Source organism: Lepus europaeus, chromosome 6, assembly GCF_033115175.1.
Source record: "Lepus europaeus isolate LE1 chromosome 6, mLepTim1.pri, whole genome shotgun sequence".
Taxonomy (NCBI): Eukaryota; Metazoa; Chordata; class Mammalia; order Lagomorpha; family Leporidae; genus Lepus; species Lepus europaeus.
In genome coordinates, this window is record NC_084832.1 from 59,398,541 (window position 1) to 59,420,036 (window position 21,496).

The 21,496-nt window shown below is 38.9% G+C and overlaps 1 protein-coding gene across 5 annotated transcripts in view; it reads right to left on the reverse strand.

The window, feature by feature from the left end:
* Window positions 1–210: 210 nt before the first annotated feature.
* ZC3H13 (zinc finger CCCH-type containing 13) overlaps window positions 211–21,496 on the reverse strand; it is a 91,487-nt gene continuing 70,201 nt past the window's right edge. For 2 of the 5 annotated variants that reach the window (XM_062194166.1, XM_062194167.1), the window contains 5 exons: window positions 20,451–20,966; window positions 16,961–17,113; window positions 15,157–15,357; window positions 8,796–8,959; window positions 212–1,068 (listed from right to left, as the gene is read on the reverse strand). In XM_062194166.1, the coding sequence (XP_062050150.1) occupies window positions 898–1,068; window positions 8,796–8,959; window positions 15,157–15,357; window positions 16,961–17,113; window positions 20,451–20,966 (1,205 nt within the window). In that variant the 3' untranslated portion in view covers window positions 212–897. Of the gene's footprint in view, window positions 1,069–8,795; window positions 8,960–15,156; window positions 15,358–16,960; window positions 17,114–20,450; window positions 20,967–21,496 lie in introns of all 5 variants that reach the window. The other 3 variants (XM_062194165.1, XM_062194164.1, XM_062194168.1) reach the window with 3 other exon arrangements.

Consider the following 21,496-nt stretch of genomic DNA (forward strand, 5'->3'; position numbering starts at 1 on the left):
TTAAACCTCTGAATACATAGGTTTGTTAACTCTTGGTCTGCTTCAAGTGTAACCAAGCTATGTTTGAAGTACATCTTTGGTGCTTATCATATTAGTTATAGCTGTCCAATAATAAGGATAAGGATAGAAGCAGTAAAATATCTGAAGTGCGAAACGTAATGTTGATGACAAATATTTCAGAACATCAGCATTAAAATGAATAAAGAGCGAGTAAATCTTGAACAAGGAAGGGAAGGTACATTTATTAAAAATAAAAATAGTACAGTCTCTGATAACAAACAAACGTTTAGGGTCCAAAGGCATTCAATATATACTGTAACAACGCATACATATTTTAAAAAGCAAAGACTCATGAAATAATATTTTTAGAATTTTCAAAAGGAAAAAGTATCTTGGCTCCCTCCTGCTGGAGATTAGCCTACAGACATACCATGCTGGCCCAGTATTCCCTTTCAAATGTTCTGTACAACATGGTATTGCACAATATGTGCAATTACGGTGATGAATACATTGTTTATGAATAAAATGCAGTTTTTGTATAGATGATCCAGAACATAAATCAGTGGCTCCATTTCATAAAAAACATTAATAGGCTGGAAGAGCAGTGACAACCTTTGTCCAAAATCTTCAGTGTTAACACAACATACAGAATAGACCACTAAATCCAGATGCTTTCACATTATTTTTCATAAGTAGCAAGTACTGTGTAAAAATTAATGTAAAATTCCAAGTTAGCCAAAACTAGAGTCTCTAGAGATCAAATTTCTTCCCTCTTTTAGCACGGCTGATAAATCTTCTTTGCCTTTGTCACAACAAAGTTTGTCAAATCAAAGAACTCTGAAAAGTAATGAGCACTGCTGCAGGAGGGTAGTACCAAAAATATACTGAATTTCAGTCTTAAGATACACACAGTTCCTGTTGGATGTTGGGCTGTGACAGTTTATTATCTTCAGTCTTTTCATGTCCTGGGGCATGGCAAGCAGTCTTCCGTTTAAATAATCTAAGACTCAATCGTAATAATTCGTTGTCTACCATTGGAGCATTTGTGTAAGCTTGTTTTACAGTACCCTATTGGAAAAAAAAAATTAAAACAATGTGCATTTTTAGTTGACAATAGGAAACATCACAAGGCTAACCTCTATCAAAAATATCAAAGTTGTAAGAGTATTTAATTTTGTACGGATATTAATTTAACTTTTTTGCATCTAATTAGGAAATTTGTTCAGATTCAATCAATCTTAGAAGAGAAACTTCACAGGGTACCTAGTAAACAGGGAATCTGTTGCTTAAAGTAGTTATCTTCTCAACAGTGCCTGACAGGTAATAAACCAGTTTTAATGTCATCATTTGTACTAGTAAAACAAAACACCATATTTTCGATTTCTGAATGGCAATACTTTTTCCATGTGATAAAATAAAATCTCTTCTATGAGAGCTAATTCAATCCTATTTTTTTACTTGACAACTGTTAAATTTTAATGTATAGAAGCATCATTACTTCCTAATTTTTTTTTTTTGTAAGCCAAGTATTCTACATGTTTTTTTTTTTTTTTTTTTTAAAGATTTATCTATGTATTTGAAAGGTAGCACAGGCCGGCGCCGTGGCTTAACAGGCTAATCCTCCGCCTTGTGGCGCCGGCACACGGGGTTCTAGTCCCAGTTGGGGCGCCGGATTCTATCCCGGTTGCCCCTCTTCCAGGCCAGCTCTCTGCTATGGCCTGGGAAGGCAGTGGAGGATGGCCCAAGTCCTTGGGCCCTGCACCCGCATGGGAGACCAGGAGAAGCACCTGGCTCCTGGTTTCGGATCAGCGCGGTGCGCCGGCCGCAGCGGCCATTGGAGGGTGAACCAATGGCAAAGGAAGACCTTTCTCTCTGTGTCTCTCTCTCACTATCCACTCTGCCTGTCAAAAAAAAAGAAAAAAAAAAAAAAAAAGAAAAAAGAAAGCTAGCACAACAAAGAGAAAGAAAGAGATTTTCCATCTGTTGGTTCAGTTCCCAAATGACCACAACAGTCATACTGAAGCCAGGATTCCAGGACCTTCAACTGGTCTTCCACATGGGTGTCAGCAGCCAGTACTTGGGCCACCACCTGCTGCTCCTCCAGGCACATTAGCAGGAAGTAGGAACAGCTGAGACTTAAACCAGCACTCTGATAGGGGATGCGGCATTGTAAGGGGTGGCTTCACCCGTTGTGCAACAACGGCCCCCATCCCATACTTTTCACTGGTCTGTTCAAGTCTCAAAAAATGTGAGTTCTAGAACTGAATAAATTCTCTAGAAGACAACTGATCATAATAGAACTACTACCTCTTTTGTACTAAAATGTGTATCTCTACTATTGTAACTTAAAGCTATATTAGTATATTTTGAAAGTTACTATACATAAAATTTTGTTAAAAGTTCTCTAACCATGTGGACAATGAAATACGGGTAATATTTTAATACCTCCAGCATCTTTTTTTTCTTTTCTGGGATATAACATACATAAATAACAGCAGTTCCTTGACCATATATGCATTCTTTTTAAGAACTGCTTTATTTCCTAGGCAGTGATACAGTAAATAAACTTTTTATGTGTAGTTCTAAGCATTTTATTAAATATAGATTCACATAACCATGGCTACAATCAGGACAGAGAAGTTTGTCATCACTCAAAAAAATTCCCTTTTCTGGTCCATTGTACTCACATCCTCTTCTCTCTTCTAACCCTTGGCAATGACTGGTAAGTTTTCCACTATGTTTTTACCTTCACCAGACTATCAATTAAATAAGTATACAATCTTTTTGAGACTAGTTTCTTTGACTCAGCATAATGTCTTTGATTTTTTTTTTTTTTTTTGCTACTAACAGTATTAATAATTTGGTTACTTTTTCTTGTTCATAAATGCACTGATATTCCAGTTTATTAGCCAGCTGAAGAACACTGGAGTTGTTTTCAGTTTTTGGAGATTAAGAATACAGCTGCTCTACATATCTGTGCATGGGCTTTTAGATAAGCATTAGTTTTTGTTTTCTAAGTTAAATGTCTAGTAAGGAAATTGTTGGGTCATATAGTAAGTATGCATCTTTACTTTAAGAAATAACCAGTTTTCACAGTGGCTCTACTATTTTGCATTCTTGCTAGCAATAAATATAGGAGTTTTCATTGGTGTGCATCCTCATAAACATTTTTTTTTTTTTTTTTTTGACAGGCAGAGTGGACAGAGAGAGAAAGGTCTTCCTTTTGCCATTGGTTTACCCTCCAATGGCCACCGCAGCCAGCGCGCTGCGGCCGGCACACCGCGCTTATCCGAAGGCAGGAGCCAGGTGCTTCTCCTGGTCTCCCATGGGGTGCAGGGCCCAAGCACTTGGGCCATCCTCCACTGCACTCCCGGGCCATAGCTGAGAGCTGGCCTGGAAGAGGGGCAACCGGGACAGAATCTGGCGCCCTGACCGGGACTAGAATCTGGTGTGCCGGTGCTGCTAGGCGGAGGATTAGCCTATTCATGGCGCCAGCTCTCATAAACATTTGATACTGTTAAGTTTTTTTGTTGCTTATATTTTAATTATTGAGGTAAATGACAAAAGGCATCTTGTTGCAGCTTTAATTTGTATTATGTTAAACATTTTATTCCATGTACTTATTAGCTGTATCCCTTGCGTGAAATGTCTGTTTAAGTCTTAAAAACTGGGCTGATGGTTTTCTTACTGCTAAAATTGGAGAATATTTTTAAATATTTTAGCTACAAGTCCTTTTTCAAAAATGTGATTTGTATGTAGGTATTATGATATAGCAGGTCAAGGCACTGCCTGGAACGCCTGCACCCACATGGAGGGCCTGGGATAGAATCCCGCCTGTTCCTGATCCAGCTTCCTGTAATGTGCCTGGAAGGCAGCGCAGAAAACCCAAGTATTTGAGTTTCTGCACCCATGTGCAGTTCCCTGTCTCCTGGCTTTGGCTTGGCCCAGTCCTGGATGCAATGGTTATTTGGGGAGTGAACCAGTAGAAAGACCAGATCTGTCTTGCTCTCTGCCTCTCCCTCTCTGTCACTCTGCCTTACAAATGAATCAGTAAATTTAAAAAAAAAAAATGTGAATTTCAAATATTTCTCCTACTATGCCTGTGTTTTCATTCCCTTACCTGTATACTTCAGAGAATATATATTTTAAATTTTGACAAAGAACAATTATCTCAAAATGAAAACTTAATTAAAAGAAACAATTTGTATAGCTCCCTACACCAAACCCCTGAGTTGACAGATCGTATCTGTGTGGGTCTACTTCTGGACCCTTTTCGGTTCCACTCATCTGAATTTCTACTCCTTTACTAACACTGTACTATCTTACGTACTACAGTTTTACAGTAAGTCTTGATACTGAGTAGTATAAATCTTCCAACTTTATTCTTCTTTTGTAAAAATTATTTTGGCTTTTCTAGTTCCTTTAAACCTCACACAAATTTTAGAATCAGCTTGTCTATAGAAAAAAAATCCTCTTTAGATTTTTACTAAAAATTGTGTTAACTCTGCAGATTTATGTGAGGGAGAAGCATAATTTTAACTATATTGAGTCTCCAACTCCATGAATATGATGTCTCTCTCTTCAGTTATTTAGGTCCTTGGCTTTTTTCATCACTGTTTTGAGTATCCAACAACTAGATCTTGCAAATTTCTTTTTCTTCTTTCTTTAATATCTAAGTACTTCATTTGTGGGGAAGCTGGAGTATTGTTTTCTAACATTTTAGTGTTCAGATGCTCACTGCTGGTATACAAAGATACAACTACTTTTTTTGTAGGCTGACCTTGTATTTTGTAACTTTACTAAACTCACTTACTAGATCTAGGAATTTTTCTGGCAAATTCCTTGAAACCTTTTATGCAGGCAATCATGTCACCTGAGAAGACACACAGTTTTATTTCTTCCTTTCCATTCTATATATATGTAATTCCTTTCTCTTGCCTAATCAAACTGGGTAGGAGTTCCAGTATGAGGCTGAACAGGGGCAGTGAGACTGGACATCCTTTCTTTGTTCCTAACTTCAGGGACAAAGCATTCAAACTTTCAATATTACCTAAGATGTTAGCTGAGGGTCTTATGTACATGTCCTTTGTAAAGACCTCTTCTAATTCTAGCTTGTTAAGAGTTACTACACAGGAACACTGATTTTTCTCAAATGCTTTTTCCATCAATTGATATGATCAATATAAATATAAAGTCTTTCTTACTTCTGTTAATATGGTTGATTATAATTCTAGCATTCTGAGGCATTCCTTTATTCCTAGTCTAAAAATGTATCACTGAACTTGATTTATTAACATTTTTGAGCATTTTTATGCCTAGTTTCATTAGAGATACTGGTTTAAATCTTCTAGTCAGGTGTTTGCAAATCTGGCCTCATAAAATAAGTTGGGAAATGATTCTGCCACTTTAATTTTCTGGAAGAAATAGCAGAGAATTGGTGTTATTTCTTCTTTAAATGCTTTTGGTAGATCTTGGCAGTGCAATCACCTGGGACTACAGTTTTATATTTAAAAAACAGAGATGACTATTCAGGTTGCTCATGACTTACTCATTAAGTTTTGGCAGTCTGTGGCTTTAGAAGAATTGATCCATTTCTTCTAACTTTCCAGCCAAATTCATGTTTATTAAGTTATTCATATCCCCTTATTATCTTTTTTATTACTTGTGAGATCTGTAATGATATTCCCACAATTTGTGTTTTTTGTTTGTTTGTTTTTTTTTGGTTAGTCTGATTAGGGAGTTCTCAATTTTATTCATCTCTTCAAGGAACCAGCAGTTGGTGACACTACTTTTCTCTAATGTTTCCCTATTTTTAATTTCATTGATTTCTGCTCTTTATAACTGCCTTCTTTTAGTTTGCACATTTAAAACTTTTAAGTGTTCTCTTAATATCCTTCACCTATTTCTTGTGATATGGACTATAGTTTCTATATTTAAAAATCATTCTCCTAAATAGACACAATCTCAATGTGTAGGTTGAATAATTTTCCACTTTTTGTCACTTGCTAAGAGTCTAGGGGGCTGGTGCTATGGTGTAGGTTAATCCTCCATCTATGGCACCAGCATCCCATTTGGCACAGATTTGAGTCCTGACTGCTCCTCTTCCAATCCAGCTCTCTGCTATGGCCTGGGAAACCAGTAGAGGAGGGCCCAAGTGCTTGGGCCCCAGCACCTGCGTGAGAGACCTAGAAGAAACAGCTGGCTCCTGGCATCCAATCGGCCGAGCTCCAGCAATGAACCAGTGGATGGAAGACCTTTCTCTTTGTCTCTCTCTGTCTGTAACTCTACTTCTCAAATAAATAATAAAATAAAAACCTCTTTAAAAAAAAAATCTACCAATTAGCCCAATGAATGACCCTTTTTTGGACTTTTCTTTTATAACCATATATAACTTAAATGCTTCTATTTGGTTTTCCTAGGATATTTCATGAGGTTGTCTAGCATCTGAAATTACTCTTCTTTAATTGTGTCCTTTTTTTTATGTGTAGCCTCTAAGAGCATTTCTCAGAGGATTTCCTATGTAGTGTGTGTGTGTGTGTGTGTGTGTCCTCTATTTATTTATTTATTTATTTGACGGAGTTATAGACAGTGAGAGAGAGACAGAGAGAAAGGTCTTCCTTCTGTTGGTTCATTCCCCTAAAGGCCACTATGGCCAGCGCTGTGCCGATCCGAAGCTAGGAGCCAGGTGCTTTCTCCCGGTCTCCCATGCCAGTGCAAGGACCCAAGCACTTAGGCCATCCTCCATTGCCCTCCCAGGCCACAGCAAAGAGCTGGACTAGAAGAGAAGCAACGAGGACTAGTACCCGGTGCCCCAACCGGGACTACAACCCGGGGTGCTGGCGCTGCGGCGCTGCAGGCGGAGGATTAGCCAAGTGAACCACCTCTTTTGTGCTGGTGTTTTTAACAGAATAATCAGAAAGCTTATGATACTTTCTTCAGATGGATTGTTTAAGACATTACAATGTGCTATTAAAACTTACTGAATGTTAATGGTCTATGACTTACACTGGAGGATTATAAGGTTCTGAACAATGGTGCTCAATGAGAAATTTTCAAGGTGCTGTTGTTTGTCGCAGTTTTGAAGGGGCACCATGGAGGAGGAATCAGGGTATATTATAATCTATTACTGTTAAAAAGGAGGTTAGGATTTTCATGAGATTAGAAATTATGCAGTCCTTTTCAGCTGAGATTCCTTATATGAACCAAAGAGAAAATGATTTGAATGAATATTTTTCAATTTAATAGTCAGGATGGTGATATCTGGAACCATTCTAGATACATAAAAGAGAAGGAGATTCATTATATACATGTTTAGGATACTGGGAGCTTAGTTCTCTCAGAGAAATGTCTAGGTGAGAAAGGATGTAAGGAGAGATGAGCATGTAGGCAACAGAGTAAGGAGAAATACAAATGAGATGAGAGAAGCAAAGGAGGACGACCTTAGCAATTTTGTCAGAAGTAATTCTGAGCAAGGTAGACTTGGTGGTTATAAACCTAAGACTTGATATTTTTATAAGTCTCCCATGCCTCATAGCCACTTCCATTTTAATCTTTGGAGATGAATTCTTCTTGTTTGTATAAATTTAATCCTCTGCATCTGAGTAGTTTTCATAAATGAAGTATCAGTTTCTTCAGCATTGTTATATATCCAAAGACAACTCTGTTTTCTTAATGGCCTCTAGTAAAAAGCTAGTAGGTAGGCCGGCGCTGTGGCTCAACAGGCTAATCCTCCGCCTTGCGGCACCAGCACACCAGGTTCTAGTCCCAGTCGGCGCACCGGATTCTGTCCCGGTTGCCCCTCTTCCAGTCCAGCTCTCTGCTGTGACCCGGGAGTGCAGTGGAGGATGGCCCAAGTCCTTGGGCCCTGCACCCCATGGGAGACCAGGATAAGCACCTGGCTCCTGCCATCGGATCAGCGTGGTGCGCCGGCCGCGGTGGCCATTGGAGGGTGAACCAACGGCAAAAAAAAAGGAAGACTTTTCTCTCTGTCTCTCTCTCACTATCCACTCTGCCTGTCAAAAAAAAAAAAAAAAAAAAGCTAGTAGGTTAATGTTTTTCTAACCTTTTAGGATCAGTGTTTTGTTTTTTTTTTTTTTATAATGATTCATTTATTTTTTGAAAGGCAGAGTGACAGAGAGAAGGACAGAGAGAAAGAGATCTTCCACCTGCTGGTTCATTCTCCAGTTCATGTCCTGGTTGCTCTACTTTCGATTCAGTTCCCTGCTAAAATGCCTGGGAAAAGCAGCAGATGATAGCCTAAGTGTTTGGGCCCCTGCCACCCAGAAGGAGACCTAGATGAAGCTCCCAGCTCCTGGCTTCAGTCTGGCCCAGCGCTGGCTATTGTGGCTATCTGGGGAGTAAACCAGCAGATAAAAGATCTCCCTCTCTGTAACTCTGCCTTTAAAAATAAATAAACAAATCCCTCAAAAAACTCCACTATCCTCACAACTCCAGAAAATGTTTCTTTTTATATTAAACTTAAATAAATTTCTAATAATGTTTACTTATCTACAGAAGCTTTTCACAAATTTCATAGAAATAGAATATTTTACACATTTTTAAGTGCATAACTTTTTCTAACAAGTAACTGTTATCTAAAACAATTATTCATTAATATTATTGAAATAAGATAAAAATATCGCAAATTTTAACAGAACTCTTTTTTTCACATGTGTGTAAGACTAGTAAACCAAACTCATAAAAACAGATAAGACTGTGATTCTTTAAAGCAATCAGATGGAAGATATGCCATTCACATTATTCACTTCACATTTTTTCCAAGGAAATCACTGTACCTTCTCATTTTTAACCAGCTGCTTGCGGATGGCAGAGTCTCGTCTGAAGCACAGAGCTTTACAGCACGGTCCGAGATTACTAAGAAGACTTGCTCTTTCTTCTTTTCGTAACAATGCAGCCATGTTGAGAGCCCCCAATTCATGTTCAAACAGATTGTCTGCATCTTTCAACAAAAATAGAAGATGTTACCAATGATTCAAGTGAATACTGCATAAAGTCTACACTTTATCAAAGTTAGCAACAATGGTGAAATTTATTTCATATTAAAGGCAATATTTCCTCTGTGAAGAACCTTCACCATTCAGTTATATTATTAGTCTTAAACAAAATTAAGAACTGTGATAGTCATTTTAAATTTGTTTAAGATATAAGAAAAGTAGACTTGGGAAACAGGATTTAGGCATTGATTATGCACTATGACTGAGAAGCAAAGTTCAGGTTGAGAATCACTGAAGTCAGGGGCAGCGTGGCATAGCAGGTCAAGTCACTGCTTACATTGCCAGCATCAGACAGGGGTGCCAGTTTCAAGTCCTGCCTGCTCCACTTCCAATCTAGCTCCCTGCTAATGCACCTGGGAAAACAGCAGAAGATGGCCCAAGTGCTTGGGCCCCTACTACCCATGTGGGAGACTTAAATGTAATATCTGGCTCTTGGCTTTGACCTGGTTCAGCCTTAGCCATTGTGGCCGTTTGAGGAGTGAGCTAGCAGATGGAAGATTCCACTCATTTACCCCTGCTCTTCTCTCCATCTCTCTCTATAACTGCCTTCCAAATTAAAAAAATCTTAAAAAAATCTTAAAAAAAAAAAAAAAAACCTATCCAAAAAAATAAACCAAAATAAAAAGAGCATCAAATACTATTTTATTACAGATATAATTACAGAAGAAATTTGCCTTGAACATAAGCTCTTCCATGAAAATTGCTCTTTAGGACTAACTTTCTTTTTATGGAAACTTTTTTTCTTCTGGTTTTAAAAGGATACAAAATACACACTTGCAAACCTCCTTAGAGAGTACAACATGGCTGAACTTCAAGTCTCTTCATGGTTTTAAATTGATCAGCACCAAATTACTCCAAAGATAGACTAAACACATACTCAAGAACAAGTAAAACAAAGGAATAAAAAAACTAGAAAACTTTAGCTCACTAGGCCTTAACTATATTGTAATTAGAAAACCTAGAAAAAAAATTCCAGTTTTAGTACACAGTTAAGTGTATTGTTTTAAGCCTTAGTTCTTGTTGTTGTTAATTATCCTTAAGAGGCAAGGCATATTCTCTTCACTGATGGAGGACTGGACTAAACCCAATGGAACAGAAAATTCATTATCAATTATTTCATAAATATTTAGTGAATGCCTACTATGTGTCAGGCACTGTTCTAGGCAAGGGCATAATTAGCAATAACAGATAATTAGACACTAGATACAGCAGTAAACAAAATCAAGCCCCGTTCCATATGAAACATATTTAACAACATATTATCAATTCTCTACTTCAACCACCACAGTATCAAAAACAGGAGAGACTTGACTGTTAAGCAATAATCAAACAGCCCTTTATAGTGTACAATTTCACTGTTTAGGTTAAATTATCGTTAAGTAAGGGACAAACTGTATTTCAGTTAGCAAAATCAAACACGATTTTGACTTGAAATGTCATTAGCAAAAGTCACAGGGGCAAATAACTTTAAAGTTAAATAGGTAATAGGTGTTTTACTCCATCATTTTACAAACAAAATTAACACTCACAGGAGTTCCTTGTTTAAGGCCAAAGAACCAACCAAACAAGGCAGAAGAGTAGGGCAAAGATCCACATCTTTGGCCATTCTTCAGGTAAATAAGTGTTCACAATTATAATCTATACATATTTCACATACAAAATACTCTGCTTATTGGGTCACATTAAGAATTTTTTTCAAAAACGTTTATTTTCATTTTACTTGGAAGGCAGAGACAAAGAGAGAGACTTTTCTATCTGCTGGTGCACTCTTTAAGTGGCCACAATTGCCAGGGCTGGACCAAGCCAAAGCTCGGAGCCTGAAAGTTGACTTAGGTCTCCCACATGGGTGGCAAGGACCCCAGTACTTGGGCCATCACTTGCTGCCTCTGAGGATGAGCATCAGGAGGAAACTGGATGGGAAGTAGAGGCAAAATTGAATCCAAGTACTCTGATATGGGATGCAGACATCCCATGTGACATCTTAACTGGTGTGCCAAATGACCACTCCTAAAATCAAGAATTTTACTTATGATAATAGGTGAAAAGAAGCATACAGACTTATGAAACTTGTGAAATGATTTTTCCAATTTTATTCTAGTAAAAACCTTCATTCTTCTTTAAAAAAAAAAAAAGATTTAATTTATTTTTTATTTGAGAGGAAAGAGAAAGACTAGATCTCCTATCTGCTGATTCACTCCCGAGGACCAGGAACTTAATTCAGGTCTCACATGAGTAGGTAGCACAACCACTTGAGCTGTCAACTGTTGCCTCCCAAGTGTGCATTAACATGAAGCTGGGGTCAGGAGCAGAACTGGGACTTGAACCCAGGTACTCCAATATGGGCTGTGGGTCTCCCAAGTGGTCCCTTAACTGCTATGCAAATGCTTGGTTCAAAAAACTCAATTCTTTTAATGAAATATTTTTATTCTCAGGGACATGACATAAAATTGTCAAATAATGTTGCTTTCACCTTTCCTTTCCTTTCCTTAATCTTTTATTTATTTTTTTCCATTCTTATAAAACCTGATTTTTTCAACTTTTATTTAATAAATATAAATTTCCAAAGTACAACTTTTGAATTATAGCGGCTTTTTCCCCCATAACCTACCTCCCACCTGCAACCATCCCATCTCTCCTCCCTCTCCTATCCCATTCTTCATCAAGATTAATTTTCTTTTCTTTCTTTCTTTTTTTTTTTTTTTTTGACAGACAGAGTGGACAGTGAGAGAGAGAGACAGAGAGAAAGGTCTTCCTTTTTGCCGTTGGTTCACCCTCCAATGGCCACTGCGGCCGGCGCATCGTGCCGATCCGAAGCCAGGAGCCTGGTGCCTCCTCCTGGTTTCCCATGCGGGTGCAGGACCCAAGCACCTGGGCCATCCTCCACTGCCTTCCCAGGCCATAGCAGAGAGCTGGCCTGGAAGAGGGGCAACAGGGACAGAATCCGGCGCCCCGACCGGGACTAGAACCCGGTGTGCTGGCGCCGCAAGGCAGAGAATTAGCCTGTTAAGCCACGGCGCTGGCCAAGATTAATTTTCAATTATCTTTAAATACAGAAGATCAACTTAGTATATATTAAGTAAGGATTTCATAAGACTGCACCCACACAGATACACAAAGTATAAAGTACTGTTTGGGTAGTAACCATTAATTCACATAGTACAACACATTAAGGACAGAGGTCCTACATGGGGAGCAGTTGCACAGTGACTCCTGTTGTTGATTTAACAATTGACATTCTTATTTATGACGTCAGTAATCACCCGAGGCTCTTGTCATGAGCTGCCAAAGCTATGGAAGCCTCTTGAGTTCACCAACTCCCATCTTATTTAGACAAGGCCAAAGTCAAAGTGGAAGGTCTCTCCTCCCTTCAGAGAAAGGTACCTCCTTCTTTGATGACCCGTTCTTTCCACTGGGATCTCACTCACAGAGATATTTCACTTAAGTCTCTCTTTTTTTTTTTTTTTTTTTTTTTTGCCACAGTGTCTTGGCTTTCCATGCCTGAGAAACTCTCGTGGGCTGTTTAAGCTAGATTCAAATGCCTTAAGAGCTGATTCTGAGGCCAGAGTGCTGTTTAGGACATCTGCCATTCTATGAGTCTGCTATGTATCCTGCTTCCCATGTTGGATCAATCTCTCCTTTTTAATTCTATCAGTTAGTATTAGCAGACACTAGTGTTGTTTATGTGATCTCTTTGACACTTAACCCTATCAGTATGGTCAATTATGAACTGAAACTGATCACTTTGACTTGTAAGATGGCATTGGTACATGCCACCTTGATGGGACTGAATTGGAATCCTCTGGAACATTTCTTTTTTGTTCTACTTAATACCATTGAACTCTTTAACACACAATTATTCCTAGTTGTTTAAATTTAACAAAGTGATCCCTGTTAAATATAAGAGTGGGAATAAGAGAAGGAGATGTACAGTTTGGCACATGCTCACTTGGACTTACTCCTTTTCTTAATCTTAGCACCTACTCTTAACTCTCTGATAACAAAGGTATTAAGCTATAAAATACATTAAGATAGATACCCAATAAAAGAAGCAGAAGAGAAAAACAAATCTATAAACTAAACAAACTTATTTTGAAATAATTAAAATTGGTTGCAATAAGGTACAAAAGTCAACCTCTTAAAAATATTTCCTAACTAAAAAGTAGCAGTTAGTATTTATTGAGTATTTCTATGTACCAGGAACTAAGTTCTTTTTTTTTTTTTTAATATTTATTTATTTATTTGAAAGTCAGAGTTACACAGAGAGAAGAGAGGTGGAGACAGAGAGAGAGAGAGAGAGAGAGAGAGAGAGAGAGAGAGAGGTCTTCCATCTCTTGGTTCACTCCCCAACTGCCCATAATGGTCGGAGCTGTGCCGATCCAAAGCCATGAGCCAGGAGATTCTTCTGGGTCTCCCACATGGGTGCAGGGGCCCAAAGACTTGGGCCATCTTCCACTGCTTTCCCAGGCCATAGCAGAAAGTTGGATCAGAAGTGGAGCAGCCAGGTCTCGAACCGGCGCCCATATGGGATGCTGGCGCTTCAGTCCAGGGAGTTAACTGGCAGCGTCACAGCGCCAGCCCTCCAGGAACTAAGCTCTCTGTGTTACCTTTAACAACTCATTCGCTCCTCACAACAACCACAGAAGTCACTGGTTTAATTATTCCCAGCTTGCAGATGATGACTTCAACACAGAGACATAAAATAATAGCTAGTAAGCAGTGTACGCACTAGAAAACAGACCATCGGGTTCTACACATCAAGATTTATTTTTTTTATTTGAAAGATGAAGTTACAGAGAGAGGTATAGACACAGAGAGAGGTCTTCCATCTGCTGGTTCTCAACCACTGCAATGGTTGGAGCTGTGCCGATCTGAAGCCAGGAGCCAGGAGTTTCTCCGGGTCTCCCACACTGGTGCAGGGGCCCAAGGACTTGGGCCATCTTCTACTGCTTTCCCAGGCCACAGCAGAGACACAGATCAGAAGCAGAGCAGCCAGGACTTCAACTGGTGCCCAGATGGGATGCTGGCACTGCAGGCAGCGGCTTTATCCACTACGCCACAGCATGGGCCCCACACCAAGCTATTAACTACTTTGTTACAAGCTCAACAGAGACAACTGCATTTGGGTAGAATTTTCCATTTTCCATTTCTCACGGGAAATGGTTCCCAAGACACCAAATTTGCTTAAAAGACATGTAAAATATCTAGTCCAGTTTCCCAGGCTCTGCTTCATTTAGCCCTGAATAAATCATTAAGCATTTTTTTTTTTTAATTTTTTATTTTTGACAGGCAGAGTGGACAGTGAGAGAGAGACAGAGAGAAAGGTCTTCCTTTTTGCCGTTGGTTCACCCTCCAATGGCCGCCGCGGTAGCGCGCTGCGGCCGGCGCACCGCGCTGATCCGATGGCAGGAGCCAGGTGCTTATCCTGGTCTCCCATGGGGTGCAGGGCCCAAGGACTTGGGCCATCCTCCACTGCACTCCCGGGCCACAGCAGAGAGCTGGCCTGGAAGAGGGGCAACCGGGACAGGATCGGTGCCCCGACCGGGACTAGAACCCGGTGTGCCGGCGCCGCAAGGCGGAGGATTAGCCTAGTGAGCCGTGGCGCCGGCATCATAGAGCATTTTGACATGGGAACTTACCTGTTAAAAGTAATTTTGATACAGAAAATTTATTGTACAACTTTTGCAACTTTTCTGTGGGATTAAGTTTTTCTGAAAACAACTTTAAGGGGGTAGGTATTGCGATACAGAGGGTTAAGCCACCTCTTAAGACACCCACATCCCAAGTCCTAGTTACTCAACTTCACATCCAGCTCCCGCTAATGCATCCTGAGAGGTAGCACATGATGGCTCAAGAGTTTGGGACCCTGCCACTCACAAAGGAGACCACTCACAAAGGAGACCTGGAAGGGATTCTAGCTCCTGGCTTCAGCCTGGCCCAGCCCTGGCTGTTGTGGGCAGTTAGGGAGTAAGCCAGCAGAAGGAAGATACTCTCTGTTGTTCTGCATTTTAAATAGATGTGAATATGATTCCTCAAGAAATATTTCCTATTGTGTCAATGCAACATGAGAACAGAAGACAATTCTTTTCAAGCGCATCTTAACAGTTTTAATAGGCAATAATTACAAAAAGTAAAATGGAATTACCTTTGGGCTTTTCTAAAAGTCTCTGGCATGTTTCTTTGACTTTGGTAAAAAGTTCAGAACCCGCCAACTTTTTAGAAATTCCAACTCTCAGCATAACAGCTCCAGGTGTGAATTTTAGGAGTGCAGCCCCAGGTTCTCGTGGTTCTTTTGGATGCTTTGGCATAAGACCAGACCAGTCTACATCAATTACATCTAATGGATCTGTAGGAAGTTGAAGTATAGGATTATTTTTCACATTAAGAAAACAGCAGTTTTATTATCCACAAAAAAAATATAAATCAAGCAAAACAGAGAAAATATTAAATAACAAAAAGTTTGAACAGAAAAGGTCATATTCTTTTTTTTTTTTTTGGACAGGCAGAGTTAGACAGTGAGAGAGAGAGACAGAGAGAAAGGTCTTTTGCCATTGGTTCACCCTCCAATGGCCGCCGCGGCCAGCGCATTGTACTGATGTGAAGCCAGGAGCCAGGTGCTTCTCCTGGTCTCCCATGTGGGTGCAGGGCCCAAGGACCTGGGCCATCCTCCACTGCACTCCCAGGCCACAGCAGAGAGCTGGCCTGGAAGAGGGGCAACCGGGACAGAATCCAGCGCCCTGACTGGGACTAGAACCCAGGGTGCTGGCGCCACAGGTGGAGGATTAGCCTATTGGGCAGTGGCGCCAGCCCTTACAAAATGTCATATTCTTAAAATCAAAGCTTTTCCATAAACACTAATACTTATAGACTAAGGAACCCAATGTCATCCTACCAAAAGAAAATAGGCAAGCTAATCCATCCCTACAAATGACTAATTTACATGGGATGCCCAGTGAAGGAACTCTCTAATTTCACTAAGATTAGATGTTTGATGTTTTAAAACTTGGTATCAGAATTCTTTCATGGAATTAAAACAATGAGCTTATTCAGTTTACATGTGTGCACAAATGTACATAACACACACAAAAATAAATTTTTAAAAACAACTAATTCATTATAAAATTCCTTTAAGAGGGACCACCGCTTTGGTGGATTGAGTTAAGCTGATGCCTGAACTGCCAGCATCCCATGTGGGCACCAGTTCAAGTCCTGGCTCCTCTGCTCTGATCCAGCTCTCTGTTAATGTGCCTAGGAAAGCAGCAGAAGATGGCCCAAGTGCTTGGGCCCTTACACCCACATGGGAGACCTGGAAGAAGCTCCTGGCTCTTGGCTTCTGACTGGCCCAGCTCCAAGCATCATGGCCATTTGGGAAGTAAACCAGCGAATGGAAAATCTCTCTCTCTCTCTCTCTCTCTGCCTCTCTATAACTCCACGTAGCAAGTAAAATAAATAAATCTTTTTAAAAAAAAACTCCTTTAAGAATCAGTTACTAAGGGTCTGGCGTTGTGGTGTAGCAGGTTAAACAGCCACCTGCAGCATCAGTTCGAGTCCCAGCTACTCCACTTCTGATCCAGCTTCCTGCTAATGGCCTGGGAAAGCAGCAGAAGATAGCTTAAGTACTTGGGTCTCTGTTCACATGTGAGAGACTTGGATGAAGCTCTTAGCTCCTGGCTTAGACCTGGCCCAGCCCCGGTCATTGCAGCCACTTGGTGAGTTAACCAGCAGATGGAGGATTTCCTTCTCTTTCAAATAAATAAATAAATATATATTTTTTTAAAATGCACAGGCATATAATTTTCATTTTCCTGACCTTTCAACCTTAACTAAAATAAAAAACAGAAAATGTTAAGTGTGTTAAATCGATTTTTACAGCATGAAAGGGAACAAAGAATACTTTAACACCATTAGTCAGGTAATTTTTACGTCTAACTACATCTGCAAACGATTACCTGGCATCTTCTCCTCATCTTGTTGATCTTCCCTCTTTTCTGCATCCCCTGCCAGAATTTCATCCAGTTCATCATCACTGATTGGCTCGTATCCTTCTCCAGCACCAGAACCTAAGGAATGTGCATCGTCTAACTTGGACTCATCTTCTCCTGCTAAAAAGACAAATTAATTTCACATCAAAGAGAACATTGAAAAGAAAGGATGCCTAGGTCAGTAAGTAAAAGCTGTACACACTGAAACAATGTGAAAGGTATTTTTTCATCAGAAAACTATTATTTCTTAATTGTTCAAACAGATGATAACTTCAAAAGAAAGCTGAAAAACAGAAATTTAATAATTTGGCTGGTGCCGCGGCTCCCTTGGCTAATCCTCTGCCTGCAGCGCTGGCACCCTGGGTTCTAGTCCCGGTCGGGGCGCCGGATTCTGTCCCGGTTGCTCCTCTTCCAGTCCAGCTCTCTGCTGTGGCCTGGGAAGGCAGGAGGATGGCCCAAGTGCTTAGGCCCTGCACCTGCATGGGAGACCAGGAGGAAGCACCTGGCTCTTGGCTTTGGATCGGCACAGCGCGCCGGCCTTAGCAGCCATTTGGGGGGTGAACCAATGGAAGGAAGACCTTTCTCTCTGTCTTTCTCTCTCACTGTCTAACTCTGCCTGTCAAAAAAAATTAATAATTTAATTTTAATAGCAAAAATGTTATTAACAGTAATATCAGAACAGATCTTAAGATTATAATTAAAATAGGAAAAATAAAATCTACTATTAATATGAGTGCTAACTAGCTGACTATGTATATTATGTTCAGTTTGGATAATAAAACTTTTAAGTCAGATAAACCCAACTTCAAAAGGTTATAGTAAGTTTTATACCTAACATAAGATTAACTTTTTTAAAGTATACAAAGTTATTCTAAAATTTTGAAAGTTAAATCTCAGTTCATAAGATTTAGCTTGTCATATGAAGAATTTTATTGGAGTAAGGTAAAAACATAAATGTGCCATTAATTCTCTCTACTTCCTGAATTTCTCTGCTTTTTCCCAATGTTTTCCTTTAGTGTATGAATGCAACTTTCAGAACAATGATTTATTATATTTCAGAAATATTTTTGATACCACCCCATGGTATAATTCTAATTATTTGATTAGTTTTTCTCGTCTCCTGAGGTGAGTTTATCATGAACTTAATCATAAAACCAGATAGATTTAGTATTTCTAATCACTAGTTTTTCATATACCTTAACAAGTCTTCAACACTAGTTTTCAAGTTGCAACAAGATGCTTTATCAACAGGAATTTGGGGCAAATAAAATATATGAAACAATGACATAATTCTAATCATTCTAATACTCTTCTGTTCTACTAAATTCTACATTAACTTCCCTATATTCCCACCATTTCACCTCTAAGATTATCAATTTTAATAACACTGCCATACAAGGATACATTTAAATATGAATGCACAATATGGGAATTTTAAATTTTCAACTATATCCACTCATTTTCCTACTTCAAGTAAATAAAGATCTTCACATTACACAGCAGATGATTCAACTATAAATTTCTATGCTATATTATCTGTAATAACAACTAGCAAATGATATATGTTAGGGCCAAGGGACATTGCCTCCAATCACAAGAGAACTACTACAATGACTGGTTCAATTGTACTCAATTATAACCCAAGGTTGTACTTCCATCAGAACCAGGGCTCAAGATCCGATGCTATTTTTCCTCAAAATTGAGATGAAATTGTAATGTGAAGAAAGTCAAAGTACAATAATTTTTGTCAAGTCAAATAGAAAAAGTATGTAACAAGATGGCATATGGAGATATGTAATCACATAACCAAAACATGCTAGGATCTGTGCATAAAAACCATTGGATTTTTATCAATGGGCCCACTGCAAATAAAAATAATAATCATGTCAGACACTTATTGTAGATAACTAGGTCAGGAAAACAGTGTCAGTACTAGACACCAGACTAGACAGTCCCAAAGAAGCAAAATTTCCAGGAGAATTCTCAGGGAAGCTATTGTTTTTGTTAACTTAGGCCATAATTTACAAAGGAGTTAAGATGTGAGGGGCATCATGTATAAACAGAATATATCTTCACTCAAAAGCCATTTTTTGTGTCCTTATGATGTAGTCATGAAGATAAATGATAAAAAAGGCAATAGTCATAACAAAGGCACACAGTATGGGGGAGAAAAACTCACAGGAAAATAATACAATGTGGGGATATGATAAGATATACAAACACGGTTCTATGAGAATTTGAAAGCAAGTGCCTTTAGCAGAAAAGTCTTTAAAGAGAAAATAATGCATAAGCTGGGACTCAGAAGTTTAAGTAAAAAAGAAAAAACAAAAAAGAAAAGATCTTGCAGGCAATGAAGAGCAGGTACAAAGAAGAGCTAGAGAATAAAAAGGTGTAAATCACTGTGTTTAATGAATTGGGGATGAAATATGAGATACTTAGGATATAAGCAGTAACATTGCATCATTTTTTAATTTTCCATATTGATAGCACTAGGGCCAAAAGTAAAATCCTTTTTCTGAAAGATTTAATTTATTGGGACAAGCATCATGGCATAGTGGGTTAAGCTGCCACTCATGGCACTGGCATCCTAGTTCAAGTCCCCACTGCTCCACTTTTGATTCGGCTTCCTGCTAATGTGCATGAGAACACAACATAGGATGGCTCAAGTGCTTGCAGCCCTGGGCCCACGTGGGAGACCTTGGAAGAAGCTCCTGTCTCTCTGTAACACTGCCTATCAAATAAATATGCCATCTTGTTACTTGTACCTCAACTAACTTTATATTACATTTTCATCTCTATTTTGAGTATAAATAGAATCAAATCAAGAGCCCTAGTTTTAGCAGAAGTACAATCCTGGGGCATACCCGAATATAACTGAACTAGTCATTGTAAAATAGCACTTTCTTAATTGGAGTCAGTGTCCCTTAGCTGTTACAGGTAACAGTTTGTCTACCAGACTGGAGTTGAAGGGTGGAGAGCAGAGGCAAGAGAGCTTCCACAAGCAAGGCTGGCTGTGAGTGGGTCAAAGTGTTGTTGGGAAGTCTCAGTGTTCTGACTCTAGGAGTAGGGAGAATCTATACAGGTCTAGAATTAACTGATATTAAATACAGTTTCAGATAGTATTATTTTTCAGATTTTTTTTTCAGCTAGCTTGAACAGGTATCATTAATAATTAATAAGTGAGTTCAATTTTTGTAAGTGATGCTTATTCTTTCACAGCTATAGATACTGCATCTAAACAATCTATTTAGGCTTTTTTGAAGCAGCCGTGATAATATTATTCAAGGAAGCACTTTTTTTTTTACAGGGCTTTTTTTTCTCATGAAATTTACTTCCCCTATAAAAGAATGGAGTCAATGTATCTACTAGTGATGACCTAGCAAAAGAAAATACTTGTTTCACATGAAATTTGAAAAGGAATGGAGCAGCATACCACACAAAAAGGTGTGGCACTCACCTTCAACAGTCTCAGTTCTCTCAGCTTTACTGGTATCTTCGAATCCCTGCACAGATCCCAGGTCTTTATCCATTCTTTCTTTATCCAAAGCTACGGGGTCCCGTGAACTACCGTCTGGATCTCTTTCATGTTCATTGTCCAGTTTTGCTTCACTGCGTTTTACAGATTCTATTTGAGAAGAACTCTCAAAAGTTCTGTCTCTGTCCCTATCCCTTTCAATGGAATCAGGAACCAGTCTCTCTCTTTCCCTGTCCAAGTCTCTCCTTTTGTCTCTTTCTCTTTCTCGTTCCCGCAATCTATCTCTTTCCCTGTTCCGTGGCCAATCTTTCTCGGCATCCCGTTCCCATTCTCTCTGCCTTGTATCCCTCCTCTCTCTCTCTCGCTCTCTATCATGCTCATATCGATCTCGATCTTGAAGCCTATCTCTGCTGTCAAATGACCCGGACCTTGAGTGGACCTGTCGATCTGACTCAGGAGAACTCCTTCTTGAGCTATGGCTTCTTGAATCTTGGCGATCTAAAAATAAACATACCATATACAAAGAGTTAACACATGATAAAACAGGAACAAAACACTTAATTTGGGGTTCTTTAAAACTTATAATCGATTTTCTTATCTATTCTATGCATTTTTCTATATTCTTTATTCTTTCTATATATTCTATGTACTTCTCTATTTTACATATTATTTATATATATATATATACACATATATGGAAGTCAAATTTTAAGGGAAAAAAACTTTCTCAAAGCACTAAGTAATATGTTAAAAAATATCATGTTTCCTTGTCTATTTCCATTATAATTACAAGCTATATTCAAAGAAATGAGTACATTAAATGGTAAGGCAATAACAGAACTGATAATTTTCATTACTTGATTTCTCCCTAATCTCTTATTTTATTTTCTATGGTCAAAAGAGGCAGCATTAGCTAACGGAGGCATAGCAGGAAGGATAAAATTGTGGACAGTGATTAGGGAATTGAATACATAAGCTCTAACATATACTACAACACATATACTAACATATACTACTAAAATCTTGAT